This window comes from Spea bombifrons, chromosome 8 (genome assembly GCF_027358695.1).
Source record: "Spea bombifrons isolate aSpeBom1 chromosome 8, aSpeBom1.2.pri, whole genome shotgun sequence".
NCBI lineage: Eukaryota > Metazoa > Chordata > Amphibia > Anura > Pelobatidae > Spea > Spea bombifrons.
This window is the reverse complement of record NC_071094.1, coordinates 37,875,074-37,892,595: the sequence shown is the minus strand read 5'-3', so window position 1 is coordinate 37,892,595 and position 17,522 is coordinate 37,875,074. Positions and strand designations below refer to the sequence as shown.

The 17,522-nt window shown below is 37.0% G+C and overlaps 1 protein-coding gene across 3 annotated transcripts in view; it reads left to right on the top strand.

The window, feature by feature from the left end:
* Positions 1–16,321, top strand: part of PCDH19 (protocadherin 19) — an 84,901-nt gene extending 68,580 nt beyond the window's left edge. For all 3 annotated transcript variants that reach the window (XM_053473895.1, XM_053473894.1, XM_053473893.1), the window contains exon 5: positions 14,350–16,321. In XM_053473895.1, the coding sequence (XP_053329870.1) occupies positions 14,350–14,939 (590 nt within the window). In that variant the 3' untranslated portion in view covers positions 14,940–16,321. The remainder of the gene's footprint in view (positions 1–14,349) is intronic.
* Positions 16,322–17,522: the final 1,201 nt, after the last annotated feature.

Genomic DNA, 17,522 nt, shown 5'->3' with positions numbered 1-17,522 from the left:
ATGTTTGCGAAATATCCATAATGCAATCTACTCTCGTATAAATGAAGAATTCTTTAAGTGGAGTGATATAAACATGGTAATTATATTCGGTGCAAGCAGCAAAAAATATTGGCAGCTGGTAAATCCTTTTTTTAAAGGAAATACATTTTATTATTATGTTTAAAAAAACAAACCCAAAACAGATGATACAGCTAAAAACAAGAGAGGTTTTTTTTAGGTGGAGAGCTGACCTTAACAGAGATGGAAGGTAGTACTTGGGTTGGTATCTACATGGACTTGGCTTCCAAGGAGGTTCCTCCAGTGGAGCTCAAGAACAGGCCAAAGTCATAATGATGGAGCTTTAGATATGCCTTCCAAGTGTCCTGGTTTTCTCAGGACAGTCTCAATTTTCCCACTATCACAGGCAGTGGGAATCATGAGTTGGTTGGGAAGATCCTCAGATCTCTTGTGGTGTTACAGCACAGACCTCCATTGCCCCTCGCTTCATGGGTGAATGCCACAAGGTGGCTTTTCTGGTATAGTTGGTGGGTGGCTCTGAACTGACCACATATTGTCCGCGCCCCCCCTATTATGGATGTACACCAATTTGGATGCCTGAAGTTTTGGAGGGTATGTTAGGATGGGCACCTATAATTTGTCACTCTACATCAGTAACCACATGTAGGGTGCCAGACTCCTTGGATGCCTGTAGAATAGTGGGGATTAGCTACCGGGCAATTGAGGCAATGCCATGTTCATGCCTTCTCATACTCGTTCTAAGTTAACCCACTTACACGGGTAATGAAGCGTGGCGCCTTATTGCCATACACTTCTTTAGGACTTAAGGTGGCTTTCGTCTGTGGTATATTGCATAAAATGGTTTTCTTTAATCTATCACGATGGTACGATATTGGGGGTAAAAAAATAGTACACGCTGGTAGCCAACTTCATTAATGCTTTAAGCTCAAGCTCTGGATGTATTTGCCCTCTGATCTGAGAAAGTCATGTTTCTGATAATTAAATCTGCGAAAAACACAGGATTTCAGGAAATGTTTTACATTTATATGGATTAAATGGCGGTTGATTTTGCAGGGAAAGTACGGTAGTAACAAATTGATTCCGTTTTTAAGCCTGCATTGTTTAATATAATCATACCAGCTTTTAGGTTTGTTTTTTTTTTGAGTCATGTTTAATCTTTGGTATAAATCTGTAACTCATTATTTGCCAGAAATGTCTCAATGCAGATCATAGTTGTTATTTTTACATTAACCATGTGCGTGTAAAACATTCAGCGTCATACAATAGAACAGAGGAACTAGATAAAAACAGTATACTAGATAAAAACAGCATACTGTAATTACAATGCGTACTATAGTTGACAAGAAAAAGAAGATATATATATATATATATATCCACTGCAGTTCTGGAAATTAAAGTAAAATCAATATATAATAGTCTAGAGAAACACAAAATTGGTAATTATTCTCTCTACCTTTATATCAGACAACAGTGATCAGAAATATATATGTTGGGCTTTCTTGTTTGTTGTGTGTCTTTTATATACAAATGTTTAGTTTGCTATCTTTCTTATGCTTCATGTTGTAAAGATGCATTAATGTGCAATGTCTGATATTTAAAATATGATTATTTTGTCTTATTTTGTTTACCCACTATATACCACTCTATAATCTGAAGTAGCTCCCCCCAGTTTCAAAAGCTCATTGATTCCATCAAATGACATCATTACTTAAAATGTTGACCACATTTTATTACTTTTTACCTTTTTTAAAAATAATTATATATATATATATATATATATATATATACTAATATAATAATTATATATATGTATATAAGCATTTACCATGCTTCATCTAGTTGCCTGTACAGCTTTTAATATTTTTTGTTTTATTATTGTTATATTAATAGTATTTAAAGTTATCCACGAATGCATTTTTAAAAATATAGAGTAAAAATATATAATTATACATTTCTTTATTTTGCAAAGGGAATGCAAGCAAAAAAATGTAATAATAATTACATATTAATTATTTTCATGAATTACTATAAAACTATTTGGATAATTAATACTATAATACTATTAAAAAAATGAAATATAATAATATAATTATGAAAAAAAAGCAATTTTAATCTATTTAGAAATCCTAAATACTCAATAAAAATATTGATATGTAAACCTTAGAGTTTAAAATCCAGGAAAGTAAATTCAATTTTGTTTCCTGGGAATCTGTAAAATCGTATCATCTTTCCGTACCAGAGAAATTCCATCAGTTCTTCTGGGACATCGAAATTGATGCTCTGCTATGAAAACATTAACACTGTTAAGTTTAAACACTTCAGCCAAGTTCTAATTGACCAGTTTATGCATTTTTTACTTCATTTGATTTACTTCTGTTTCCTCTTTGTTCTCCGGGATGTCTAACCCCTTAATTGTTCCCATGTTTTTATTTTAATCATTGCAGCAAGGGCTTTTACGCAGCCCTTTTTTTTCCCAATATTAGTAACATCCATCATTAAATGTACAATCATATCTCCCAGCCTCCCAGAGGTCCCATTATTTAAGCTCCATCCGCTTCACTTCCAGTAGTTGAAACATGCATTGTTCAGCACAATATACCCATTCTCGATTTCTTTCCATCTCGGTCCCTTTCAACATCAAAAAAACTATCTATCTATCTATCTATCTATCTATCTATCTATCTATCTATCTATCTGTCTGTCCGTCCGTCCGTCCGTCCGTCCGTCCGTCCGTCCGTCCGTCCGTCCGTCTATCTATCTATCTATCTATCTATCTATCTATCTATCTATCTATCCATCCATCCATCCATCCATCCATCCATCCATCCATCCATCAACACTTCTTTAAGGGACATGCCTGCTAAAGTTTGCTTATAGCATATAATACTATCCATCGGGTATATCAGGTCTTTTCATAGCCAAGCTCCTCCGATATACTTAACAACTCAGGAATTGCGCATGCTAAGCTGTTGGAACTCGATATGCACAAGACATGTACAAGAACAGCTCGTTACATCAGTTGTCTGGACTGTCCCAGCAAGTTTGGGACTGTTGGTAGCTATGATACACTTAGATCACCCACCCAGTTTCTTGCGTATTTGTAATTTCTCACATGATGGGAGTGGTAGTGGATAGCGGCCAGCGGGATATTTGACACGTTCTGTTGTATGTCATGCAGGATAATGGTAAAGTAGTTATGAGACATGCTGTATCGCCACATGTAATAATTCCGTGCCCTGATCCACAATGGCCACACTGTTCTAGAATCATTACTCATAAAACATTTCATTTTATTCTAAATCCCAAATGCGTTGGGTAATCATTTCCATGTGAAAGATCTTGCCAAATGCAAAGTATTTCGCTCAGCTGACTTATTTTTTGGGGGCGGGTGGAGCAGAGATTCCAAATGAATTGATACATACTATAAATGTGAATTGCTAAGTACGTTTAATGGAATAAAATATCATTATGTGAACAGAAAAAAATATTTTTAATTCAGACAGAAAATCAGAAAAAAATGCGTTGGCAAAAACGGAATTAAAATGACTTGAGCACATTTTGTGCCAAAAACATTTTACATGCACTTAAGTCCTGGCATTCTTATTCAGAATAAAAAAATATATATATATATATTAATAAAATATACCATTGTACAGCGCTACGGAATTTGATGGCACTATCTAAAACAATAAATAATAATATGCTAACAATCCTTAAATGATGTCATCATAAAGATATAAAGTGTTAAATTGGTTATCGGTTAAGTGAACAGTGAGCAGGATATAGAGATGAAAAGAGCTAAATATGTAATTTCTACACATTTTTAAATTTCTGTTTCCTTAATTTCCGATTTATTTCTCGATGCATTTTGGTGCATGAAGGTCAACCGTACACATAATTCCATAAGTGTCTGATTTTGAGGAATATTTCTGAATTTCCCTTTAAACATCATATACCGCGGTGCCGTCGGACCAGTAAAACCCTGGGTCGGTGCCACGGCATTGAAAGCGAGTTCCCTGAATGGAAATAGACAGTAGTACTGTAGACTTTGGCCGGAACCTGTACTCATTAGTCACTCCGGCTATAAACGACATTAGAGATTACTGCCCACCAAGAGAAAGTGCTTTTCCTAATGCTTTGGCCGATGTCCCGATAATGCTTACAAGGAAGAGTGATGGGAAGCAGAGATTATTCCAAGACGTTGAAAAAGTCACCCGAGGGCCCCGTTTTTATGTTAAACATATTCTTTTCTCCTGGGCGGACCTGCAAGTCAGAAGAAGATAGGAGACGTGCATAATTAGGGACTTCTATAGTAAATATCTACATATAGGTTGAGATACGCTTAGGGTATGGTTCTACATGGGTGCTTAAAAATAGAATTATAATTAAGATCTGGTTTATAATGTCCCTAAACTGTGATAAGGAATAATACTTCTGTCTATACTTCTCAACTGTATGAAGAATGGACTTATTTTGAGTCATAAGGCGAGGCTGAATCTCAAGACAAAACCGAGGGACATAGACTAGACGGGCCCGATAGGTCTCACCTGCTGGAGAGTTCTATGTTCTAGTAATGTTCTCTGTATTTCTAGGTTTCAAGCTTCATCTAGAGACACATTTTGTTTTTTAATTCCCTCACCATATTAATCTCTACCACATCTTCTGAGAGGCTGCTACATTCCTCTACCATCCTCTCAATATAGTAAAACTCCCCTACATTACATCTCAGCCTCTGACCTTCTGGTTCTAGATTACGACCTCTTGTTCTAAGCCGCACTACGACATATATAATAAAGAAGACAGCAATTTCCAGCTGTATATGGTCCGGAAATAAATGCCAAAAAAGCACACTTTCAGTAACTAACTGATATTAAAATTAGGCAGCAATTTAATGCATTTATGTCCCATAAATATGAGACACAAAAAGGCGGCTATTCAATATCTCAACGCGGCTCTTTCTTACAAAGTGGAAAACAGCTAATATCTCTTCTGAAGTTGCAAGGTCGTCGATATAACGTATATTTATATTTTCTGCCATGTGAGAGGCAACAAGGGCAAATAGGGGAGTGCAAAGCCTTAATGCGGGAGTAAATAATGATCCATAACACTATTACATACACAGCTAGGATGCTGTACTCTTAGCATTTTCCTGAAGCTGCCTTTTTTTAATGTGCAATCAGTAATGCCGCAAGCTGTTCTTATGGCCTCTGCATGGCTGCAATGTAATAATACAATTATTAACACAGATGTTCCCCGGTAAAATGTTTGTGTTCTTTTAATTGAAAATGTGTTCCGTCTGTAATAGGTTAACATTGACAGTGCGGGAGGACATGACAAAGGGTGATCGGCCTTTAAAAAACTATTTACGCAGATGGGAGCAGGAATCCAGAGAAGTTTAATATTCTCCGAATAGGACAGCAGAGAAAAACTATTGTTTCTTAATTATTTTTATATATATATATTTTATTTTATTTTTTGTTTTTTTTGTTTCCTGAATATGTAATGTAAGGAAGTTTTGCTTTAGTATATATTTGATTTTTTTTTTCAATTCTAGCATTCAAAAGAAATCTCTCCCTGCCTTACAAACTTTAAATATATGCATTTGATTACAGTCTATAGTTATATATAAAACCAGCCTTATAGACCATACTTTGAAATTCCTATTTATTTAGTTTCTGCAGAGCTGTTAATAGTTAATAAGTGGAACGTTTATTCCTAACTCAAATACGACTGCACTAGACTATGACTAAGTGGTCATTATCAGTGTTCTTGTCCCTTTATCTCAAAATGAAAATGAAATACTATATATATATATACTTGACAGTTGGATAGGTTCGTCTAACGCCAGACATAAAAATTGAAGAAAATATAGACATATATAAGTGTATGATGACATATATATACGACATCAGTCAGAGTGGTGTATATATATATATATATATATATATATATATATATATATATATATATAGATATAGATATATATGTATATATATATATATATATATAGATATATATATATGTATGTATAGTGTATATATAGTGTATATATAGTGTGTATATATATATGTATATATATCCTACTTCAAAACTTGCCCTCTGATCCTTATAGCAAAACGGCAATCAAACTAAAACCAGTTATAAGATGCACTTTCCTTGAGACGTTTTAGATGAACTAGGCAATTACGAATTGATTTCCAAGATGATGAACTTTGTTACTTGGCAGGGATAAGAGGTTTTATAAGAATCGCCCCATAGGATGTGCCCCTCGGGGAAAGTTCAGCACTAAGCGAAGGTAGCACAGCCCTACTCATTTACACCATTCACAAAGTATGTTCTGCGTTACAAGGGAGAACAAATCGCTTGCTGCTGATTTTCCGATGAGATTTCTAACACCTTTAAATGACATTGGTCTTTAAATGACCCGCGCTATATCATTTAATCTTACATTCTATTATATACCTGCAAACCCTGACATTTAACACTCCACAAATACCTTAACCTACCTCCGTTCGCCGGCTCTCAAGCCTTCGTTCTAATCTTTTGTTTTTACGCCCTGAAAATGAATTGCTCCGGGAGACTTTTTGAGTGGAAAACTGAATAATTTTTCTTTTTTCCCCCCTAATATTTCCCGAATATTGCGGTTCTGTGGAAGCTGCACCGATCGTGAAAGATGTTTTTTAGAAATCATCTTTCACGTAGAATAAAGCTTTTGGGTTCTGCGTCCTTTGAGCCAGAAAAATGATGAGCTGGTCTAATTATTATTATTATTTTTAATAATATGCAGACGGGCTTAGCAAACAGGTGCATCGGGTTGCCTATGGAATGATTAAAAGCAGGTGTTAAAACACGACGACAGGAACGTGGCGTCCAGAACAACAAGTTCGGAAAACACACAAAGTAAATGTTTGATCCGGTACAAATGTTAGACGATATTTTTTTATTAAAAAAATCTGATTTACAGACGAACGGGGGGGGGGGTGAATTTAATGTGCCATCGCTTCATCCATTTCGTATTCCTCTCTTAATGTTTCGGGGAAACACAGAACAAAGATATTTGAATAAATGCCTCCAGGGCAATCAATTTACTTTTAATTTGTCTGGAATGAAGCTTTTTTTTTTGTGAGTGTGTCGTAATGAAAAAGGAATAAAAACTCTGTAATGTTTATGATTTTTTTTCGTGATGATTTTTTTGTTGTTGAGTTTTTTGCTATTCCTACGAGTAGAATCAGAGTTGTCTCCTCCGGTTCTAGAATATAATTGAAACACAAAACTCTATCATTCTTTTCCACTGGAGAGTGAAAAATCGCATGTGGAAATGTAGATGTAAAAATGTGTTTTCTTTAGCTTTTTCTTTTCTCAACCAAAGCAAGGTATTCAATGGAAATATGTCTATATGCCTATATAGAGAGAATATATACTCCTTGCTATAGACAATAAACTCTCCATGCTTGAGTGAGGTCTAATAAGTGCTAATGCTGAGGGTTTTTTTAGTTCTAACGTATGAAAATAACTTGGTTGTAGATTGTTACCCTACTTGTTAACGTCTTAAAAGAACCGGTAACAGTTCTATAATTACAGTTAAGATAAGTGAATAGCTTCTACCTAAACAATCTCGAATGGGCCTACCAGTCACCAGTTCTAATTCACTTAATACCATGTTCTGCCCCTTTAACTAAAGGTGCCGTTCCACCTAGTCATCTGAATGTAACACTTTTATAAATAGATGCAGCATTAGAAACTTCTTTCTTAGTAATGTTGAACGCCCAAGCCGTTTCCATAAATGAAGTAAAATGTTGCATTAATTGTCATATGGCACAAAGGTGGATGCTGATAGGCTGTTGCCACACAACCTTAAAAAGCTTCATAAAAGTTTTTTTTGATATTGTTTTTATGTGATTAAAACATCAGAGGAAAGAATAAAATAAGTGATCTGCTAAGGTTTATTTGCTTAGCATACTAGAGAGTGCAATTAACATGTTGTCTTTAAATATTATTTATAATAAATATATATTATATATATAATATATATATATTGATATAAAATAAATATATATTTATATAAATATATATTTAGTATATATAAATATATAATAAATATATATATATTATATTTATATACATATATATATAATATATTTATATATATATATATACCGTATTTGCTCGATTATAAGACGACCCTGATTATAAGACGACCCCCCAAAATCTGATTATTAACTTAGAAAAAAAAGAAAAAGCCTGAATATAAGACGACCCCAAAGGAAAAAAGTTTTACCAGTAAATGTTAATTCATGTAAACTATTTTTTTTAATAAAAGCTATGATTGAGAAAAATATTTTTTTTGTTTTTATTTCTTGTATTTTCCAACCTGTCCCCCAGTTACGCACATCTGCCCCCAGGCTTGCCACTCCAATATGGCACTGTGACCCATGATATGCCTTTTAACCCTCTATATGCCACTGTGCCCCATGGTATGCCTTTTGAGCCCCTATGTGCCACTCTGCCTCCAGAAATTCCTTATCCCCCTATATCCCATTCTGGCATTTAGGGGGTGAAAATGCATATTATGGGGCAGAGTGGCATATAGGGAGGTATAAGGCATTTCAGGAGGCAGAGTGGCATTAAGGGAGTTAAAAGGCATTGTATAGAGCACTCTGCCTCCAGAAATGCCTTATACCCCTATATGCCACTCTGCCATTTAGGGGGTTAAAAGGCATATTATGGGGCAGAGTGGCATATAGGGAGGTATAAGGCATTTCAGGAGGCAGAGTGCTCTATTAAATGCCCCCTTAACGCCACTCTGCCTTCTGAAATGCCTTATACCTCCCTATATGCCACTCTGCCCCATAATATGCCTTTTAACCCCCTAAGTGCCAGAGTGGCATTTAGGGGTATAAGGCATTCCAGAAATGCCCTATGCCCCCATTTAACACACACACACACCCTATACCCCCATTTAACTAACTAACACACTAACACAAACACACACACACACACTCTCTCTCTCTCTCTCTCTCCCCCTCTCTCACCCCCCTTCCCCCGCTCTCCCCCCTCTCTTACCGGTGCTTCCAGCCGGGGCAGCGGGTTGACGTCGCCTTCTGCTGCAGCCGGAAGGAGGTGTGGCTAGCAGCGGGGGTTTGTATGCGTCTGTCGCGTATACTTTCCCCGGCTGTCAGAGATCAGAGTTCCCCTCACCGGTGCGGAACCGGTGCGGCGAACTCCGGTCTCTGACAGTCGGGGACGGTCTATGCGGCGGACGCAGACAACCCCCGCTGCTAGCCACACCTCCTTCCGGCTGCAGCGGACGTTGTCTACGCGGATCGCGTAGACATCAACCCGCTGCCCCGGCAACACAGCAGGAAGCACCGGTAAGTGTGTGTGTGATGGGGGGGGGGTCGGGTGAGACAGGAGGATCCAGGTCCCCTGCAGCGGTGCGGGGGATCTGGATCTTAGTCTCCTAATCAGACCTCTATTTGAGGTCTGATTAGAAGACGACCCCGATTAGAAGACGAGGGGTATTTTTCAGAGCATTTGCTCTGAAAAAAACCTCGTCTTATAATCGAGCAAATACGGTATATATATATATATATATATATATATATATATATATGTTTTTCAGAAGATAACATTTTTAGGACCTATCAAAAACAATATTCCGAGAGGCATAACTAAAACCCGTGGCAGTCTCGAGTCTCGTTCGTTTTGTTCTTGGTGTTTAACCTATGCTTCCTTTTTCAATTTGCAGCCTCTCTAAAATATACAGAATGCCACAAATTGAGGTGCTGACACTGTTTACAACTCAGATACAAAAAAGAGTGGGCTATTATCTCTTATGCCAACAAAATAAACTTGTAGATTTACATGCGTCGTGTGTGAGTTTTCAGCCTGTCCAGCGCAGGTTGAAACAATGAACTTAGATTGCGCAGACAAAAAGAACAGCAGCGTGAAAGAAATAAGCTGGTCGTAATGAATGCCTATTATAAGAGACTGATTACAGTAGTGCTTTTTTATGGTGTTTTTCAAACATTATCTTTTTGTGTCTGCCCAGATAATATCACGAGTCAAACTCTCTGTTACCCTCAGTTTTGTCAATTAAAAAAATATACAAAATGTCACATTATGAAGTGGAGATGGAGATTTTTTTGAAAGAAATATTTTAAAGGAAATGTACTTGAAAACGGTTATCGGCTCGTACCATTTGTGGGAAATACAATGATAAAGTATAGATAATGAGCAAACTCATTAGTCGCTCAAAAAAAATCAACCTTTGATCTTGAAGAAGGCAAAACCCCAATATTGAAGCAAATCCCAACTGTGTCTCAAAAAGGGCTGCTGTACATAAGGTAGAGCTAATGATACTCCGGGGGCCAAGGCCGTCCTCTGAAATGTTGTCATCTCCTAGTTGTACGAAGCATCGCATGAGTTCTTCTGTGCTGAGGCCCCAATGGACTCTGAAATAAAAAGGCAACTCGTGTTTTGGGATGGATTTTTCAGAACTTGCTACAAAGTTAGCAACTCTATCCTTAGCTAGAAAGTTACCATAGATTTAGCAAACGGTGTGTGGGGGCTGATCCAGAGGTTTTGAGGCTGAGGTAGGGGGGCCATATTTTCTGTACAGGAATATGTGAAAATCAAATGTGTCATGGAAAACATGACCAATGTGGTCATCTTAGGCTGAGGAGGTCTACCCCATCCAAGAATGGCTTGGATAGCCCTGTATAATGTATAGTTGAATCAGGTCAGATTTCTTCAAAGTCTCCTCATCCGTAGAATTTTAAATAATTTAGGGCCAGCTCAGCCCTTGTTGCTGGAGAAACCTGCCGGTGTTGGCCCCTTATAATGTATAGCGAAGTCAAGAAGTTGAAGCCACAACTCTCTCGCCAATTCTCCCTTTAGCGAATAATCCCCATTGCTTCGTGTGTCGGGGATAAATCACGTCTAAAGGGGAGATGAGCCGTGACCATTGTTTTGAGAGTTCGGATGTTATTTTTTTTCACAGCTGTTTCAGTGACGTTAGCAAAATACATTCAGGTTTCACAGTGCAGAAATATTCCATAGAGCGTCCTAAATGTACGGTATTATCGATCGGCATTTGACCTAAACCGGGTATGGCTTTGTGAATAAAGAGTTTAGACAGCTGACTTTTCCACCTATTCCTGTGGAATTACACCTTGACTAATTATAAAAGCAGAGTTAGTTTGTGTTCATGCTCGCTTATCAGACTCGGCGGTACAGAGTGATTAAATGTTAGCAGAGCTTAATTGTGTGTAGTAACCTATCCGGATATAATAAACAGAATTCTGAACAAATTCTAAAGCGTTCTACTCTGCATGGTGGAAAAAATACAAAACCCCAGGAAATATTAAACCCTCCGGTACATTTGAAAACAATACGCCATAACTGGCCTTTTCATACTTGGTTTTCTGAAAAATAATCGGAATAATTAATCTGTTTGTGAGATGGTGAGTTTGGATCGGAATTCCACGCTGACATTCAAATTGTTCAAGATTATATATATATATCATTAAACGGAAACTAATATGCGCATGGTGCAGGCATCTGGATTTTGCAGTTTTCGTAATACGTGCAGAAATTTTGTCCACCCAATCTCAGGGGGATCGATGCTGAACGTTTTTTAGAGACATTCCTAGGAACTGAAAGTATTTCACAAATTGTGCTGGTATTCTGACATTTAACATGTTGTAATTGTCAGTTTAAGGTAATTTAAGTGTGGAAAGGGGAAATGGGACCTCTCCATGATACAGTATATGCTTAGCATTCATGGAACAAGAAGACACATTTTGTCAAGCTCTAGACTCTGTATTATGATACATTGTAATAATAATAGTGTATTATCGTGTGATTGAGTTTTGGCCTGATAGTCTTACAAGTTCTAAGTTGACAATAAGCCCATAAGCTGACAATATGTCTAGTTGTGGCCTAGGAGTTTGCCAAGGTCTGGTGAGGGACCCTTCCTAGCTGTGGCCAGATGGTTTAATATGCGTGACTTCAGGTTCTGCTGTCTTAAGCTCAGATGTGAATAGCCAATTCCACCCCTGATGATCACACTTAAGCACGTGCTGTTTCATGGTTGGCTGTGAGCTTTGCACAAGCCTACTAATAAGCACTTAAATACATTTGCTAGCTTTGAAGGCTGTTCAGTTTGCCTCAGCCAGTACCAAAAAAGACCATCTCCACCCAGTAGTTGATGACAACCATGATATCCTTGAAGAAGGTTTGGTGTGATGGGGCTGAACCAATATGTCCTTCAGGGATTTTATTTGATTCTTTTACATGAAGTTCTAAAATGTATATCATGAGAATGTTATATTTTCAAAATATATATACATATTAATCATGGGTGTTAAAATAAGCCTTTTTAAATTAAGAATACTCAAAACTAGTAAGAAAATATGTTTCAGTTCCTAGAAGTATATCAATTCTATTTTCCCATAGTCCATTCTTTCCTATCAACCAAGAGATGTAGGACTGCTTGATCTGGGTTTTTGAGAAATAATATGTATTTTTTCTTTTATTTCTGATTCCATTCCAAATTCACGATACTCAGTAGATGCAGAGTCGGTTCTTTCGTTCAGAAATCGTAGACCTCTGCACATACGGGCAGATATTCACAAACACTCACGTCTTCTGTCTGATGGATCTGTCAAAGAACTGACTTGTGTATCACAGCCAAAGATCTCACTTTAAGGCACAGAGTTAAAAGCTGATGAGTATTTGAGCTTTCACACTTTCTTATACACCACCTATTCTCTGCAAGCATAAGCCGCTTGTATTTTGGTGCAGTGCACCGTGTGATGTGAATTTTTATGAGCTTGCCTCGTGTGTGGCAGAAATACAAATGGATTTAGCAGGTCCGGGTTAAACATACAAATATATAGCTCACAATGCCTCAAACAGATCTTTATCAGAAAAAAAAATCTCAGCACTTCACTGAAATATAAAGTATGTAGAGTATATCCATAAAAAAGAGCGTCATTTTAATCCTGGATAGATTTCTTCCTCTATTTCCATGAATAACCAAAGTCCTTGTAGGTTACACAATTATGTTGGTAGCCATAGCCATATCAGCACCTTATACATGGTATATGTCAGCCCATTCATATAAACATATGTTAGTTCTGCGTGTACGTATGATTTAAAGAAGCGCCTTTACATTGTAAGCAAGTCATTTATAAAGGCAGTAGGCTATTTTCCCTCTGAATTCTATAGTCATCATAATCACGTGTGTCCTCCCTTCAATCTATACCATAATCCCCTATTTGTCCTAAACACAAAGCTGATTTTCTGCAATCTCCCCGAAGCGTTCTGGTGCAGTATAATGTCAGCAAGCTGTACAAACACATCCATTCAGAAAAGAATTCGAGAATAAAAAGGTTTTTAAAAAGAAACAATGGCGTGTGTTTAAAGGTAGGCGTTGGGATACATTTTAAATACTGGTTGCTTAAGAAGAAAGCATTTTTTGTTGTTGTTGTAGGCTATATGTATACAATGAAAAAAAAATAAAAGGCAGGCATTTAAAAGTAGAATCGTTTAATTTACGGGCGGTCTGGCTCAGACTCAATGATCCATAATTCCTTCAAATGTTGACAGTATCAAGCAGAAAATATAGAGATCAGCAAACTTATAGATCTGAGACATAAGCAATAAATACAGCCATTTTTTTGTCCTCTGGCTTCTTAAATTATAATAATTTGTCACCTCTTGCCTCCAGTGGGGCACTTATAATATTATTTATCCATTAGTTAATGTAATACAGATTTATCTAAAGAAACACATGGATATAAGATCTAGCGTCACCAAAAAATTAAGTAAGTTTGAAATTTGGACTTAAAATATAATGAAGACTTTGCCTTTAGAAACCTCGGAAGTTTGGGATTTAATTAAGAAATGTTTTGCCCCAATGTTTCCATCAATTCAGTCCAGTAGGTAATCTAAACCTCCTTGTTCATCAAGCATCCACGTGTTCATCATGGCTGAAAGAGCTTCATAACACCCAACTATTTGGCTTGATGGGCCATGTAGTTCTTTTGTGGCATTAGATATTCAGCGTTTGAATGCCAATCAATGCTTTTTTTCTTTGACTGCGAAGAAAATGAACGCAATCATTCACATGCCCTAATTGTAACAATGAAGTTTAATAGGTAAATAAAACAGGAATACAAATTATAGCACATTCATATCAGAGTAAATATGCAGCTGGAATGGCAGCGTTTCTGTTTAATGATAATTTTAGCTAATTTACAATTTACCAAGTGAATACTAAATTCGAATATGTTCTCCCCCCGCCCCCCCCCATTGTTATTGCAGATCAGAGCGAAGGATTCCATTGCAGAGAAGAGTGTCGGATTCTTGGTCACTCCGATAGATGCTGGATGCCCCGAGTCCCCATCACAAGTCGTGCGAAATCCCCAGAGCATGGAAGGAATGTGATTGCATTGTCTATAGAAGCCACCACGGTGGATACAGAACCTTTTGAAGACTGTAACACAAAAAGAACTTTTGCAACTTTTGGCAAAGATGGGAATGAGCATACTACCGACGACCGGGCTACCTTGAAAGGGAAAAGGACAGTAGACCTCCCGATCTGCAGCCCCAAGGTAAACGGTGCCATTCGCGAAGCGGGAAATGGCTGTGAGGCTGTCAGCCCCATCACTTCTCCTCTACATCTAAAGAGTCCTCTGCCAGCCAAACCTTCGGCGACGTCGTACAACATAATCCACTGCCCCGGAAACCGCGACATGGAGAAGTTTGTCAGCAATGGTCCTTCTCGGCCTTCAGAGGCAGAGCCCAGGGGGGCGGACAGTGAAAACGTAATGCATGAAATCAACCCGTTACTGGAAGAATGTCGAGAAAAAGACTCGCTGGTTGTAAAGAGACTAAAAGACATTGTCCTTTAAAGTACCGAGCCCGACGTGGGGATCAACAGTGGACTTTAAAACATTACAGCTTGTTTTTAATTGCTTACCGATGGTTCACAAATAGCTGTATTTAAAGCTTTCCCTAAATGTATTGTTTATAAATAAAGCTATTGTTATGTGACAATCCCAAAATTTTCAATGTGGGGGCAGGGGTGTTCAGCCGAAGCAAGCAGCCTAACATCGCTTTCATGTTCTCGCTCAACGCAGGATAATGTTACTACCATCAATGTACAAAGTATTATGTATGTATTAAGTATTTTGAATTTATATATTTTTATAAGCATATATATCAAAATGAAAATTATAATATAAAATTAGCATTGTTTGTACAGAATTTTAAAAAAAAAAAAAGAGGGCAAAAAAAAAAAAAAAAATTAGTGAAACGCCACGTTCAAAATTCTCCTCTAATGATTTTGTAGCATACTAGGGAACTCAACCATAACTTGTGTTATGTTCTAATTTTCGATGAAGTGAGCTACAGACAAGCAAGAACTTGTCAACAATAAATTATTTAATCATAGTTTGCTGTTTTGCTGTGGACACCCCTGCATCTAAGGCCCTTTTGCTGTTACATGCTATCTGTACTATAAATGTATTTGATATTTAAAAAAAAAATAATAATTTGTCCGGTGATGGCAAAAGGCGTTCAAGTAAAAAAAAAAAAAAAAAAAAAAAAATTACATAAAATAAAATAAATAATTTGTAATTCTTTTTTTTTTAAGACTAAGATTAAAATATCTGCATTATAGTGAAGAAAGAGCTCCATTGTTCTATTCACATTGCTGTAAAAATTCACTGGTTTTCAACAGTGAGAGGTTTTAGCATCCTTTCAAATATGTAATTGCTATTTAATGAGACAGTAACGTGAGGTTTTGTGAAGATTTTTTTTTTTTTTTTTTAACATTGATAAAGCTCATTCCCTATTTCTGAAAAACAATCCTTTTTATTGTATTCCGGTGTCCAACTGAACGTCGTAACATGTAATGCGCAGGGTTTTCTGCTATGACATAATCAAGGCCTCTCGGCCGATTTTATGTTTTATTTTAATTTAATTTTTTTTTTTTTTTCGTGTTCTCGTGGCGGATATGTCACCGTGTTGAATCGGTTTAGATTGCATTGAGTAGTACGTTTTCATCATCTGCATTATTGCCGGTTTGTTTGAAGGATGAAAATATTTCTAAAATGTTCACATATAAAATCTTTTAATTTTTTTTTTTTTTTTGACAATTGTAAATTATAGAAAGAGTTTACATAATATTCTGTTTGTAATATAGTCTTACAAGATAATGTTGCAGACAATGTTGCAAAAATTCACTGACTGCCAGTGAAGAAAATTAATTAAAATGTTTTTAATTTCAAAATGGCGTTATGGCCATATTTCTAGCACGTGAGTCCTCGCAGTGTTTTGACACGTGTTGTCTACATGGAAGCGTGTTGAACACGTTTCTACATAAAAGGCCTTCTTTTAGCTGGTAGGATGTTTTTAAAGGCTTTTCTGGATCTGCTTATCCAGTTTAGTCACGTTAGTGGTTGATCTGCCACGTTTAACAGATATTATGTTTCCAAAAGGCCCAGTGGGAAAGTCACCGAACCTCGCCAGCTGTTATATCAAAAGGAGTAGCAATTGTACTTTTGTATGAATAATTTATCTGAGTAACTTAAACTTTGCATTCATACCTTCAAGATACAAGAACGATGTCTTCTAGTGAAGCGATTACCGTGCGATAGTCACTCCATTAGACTGCATTAAGTAAGATTAATAGTGGTGTTTGTAATACGAAACGCATGGTCAGCAGGTTAGAGACGGTAGGTGGGTTTGGTGGGTTGTCCATTGAGCTGGTCAGAAGATGTTTGGATGCCACCAGATGCATTTTGCATTGTTGACTTACATTTTTACAGGTAACCAATTGGGTCTAGAGTAACATGGTATTAAAGTATTAGTTTGAGCTATGGCTGGGTCATTTTTGTGCTTGCTTTTTGTTGAGTGTGTGTTGGAGAAGACTGGATAGTGGATATAGAGTGTCTTCTAGTAGTCTCTGTTATATTTGTGTTTAGGGTCATTGCTACATTTTGGCGCTTTACATACACATTATGACAGCGCGCTGGAGTTAATTCTCTCTGATATGTACCTTGGCCTAGAAGGGGAAAAGAAGCAGTCGGGGCAGACAGTTTTCGAGACGCACTATGATGGAAGCCTCCTAATGGAAGACCAGTGTTTTCCTGTTGACTACCACTAATGACAAATGTTCCACACAAAGTACTCCTACTATTACAATATAATAAAGAGCTGCATCACCTACCAAGTATTTTTTTTCTGCCCTCTAAATCTTTCTCGGTATGGTAAATACAAATTCTTCTTGTATGCGATACCTTAGTATAAACCAATTCATACCAGGCAGTGCCAGTGAAAAAACAGGGGGCAGATCTCCCAACCGGAGGCGATCAGGCACCCTGGTATACCTCTCCGTGGGGAAGCTCAAATCAAATACATTACTGATACAGAATACCAGAACGTTCAAAAATTAACCTGATATCGGCCTGTTCCGAAAAAAAAATGAACAG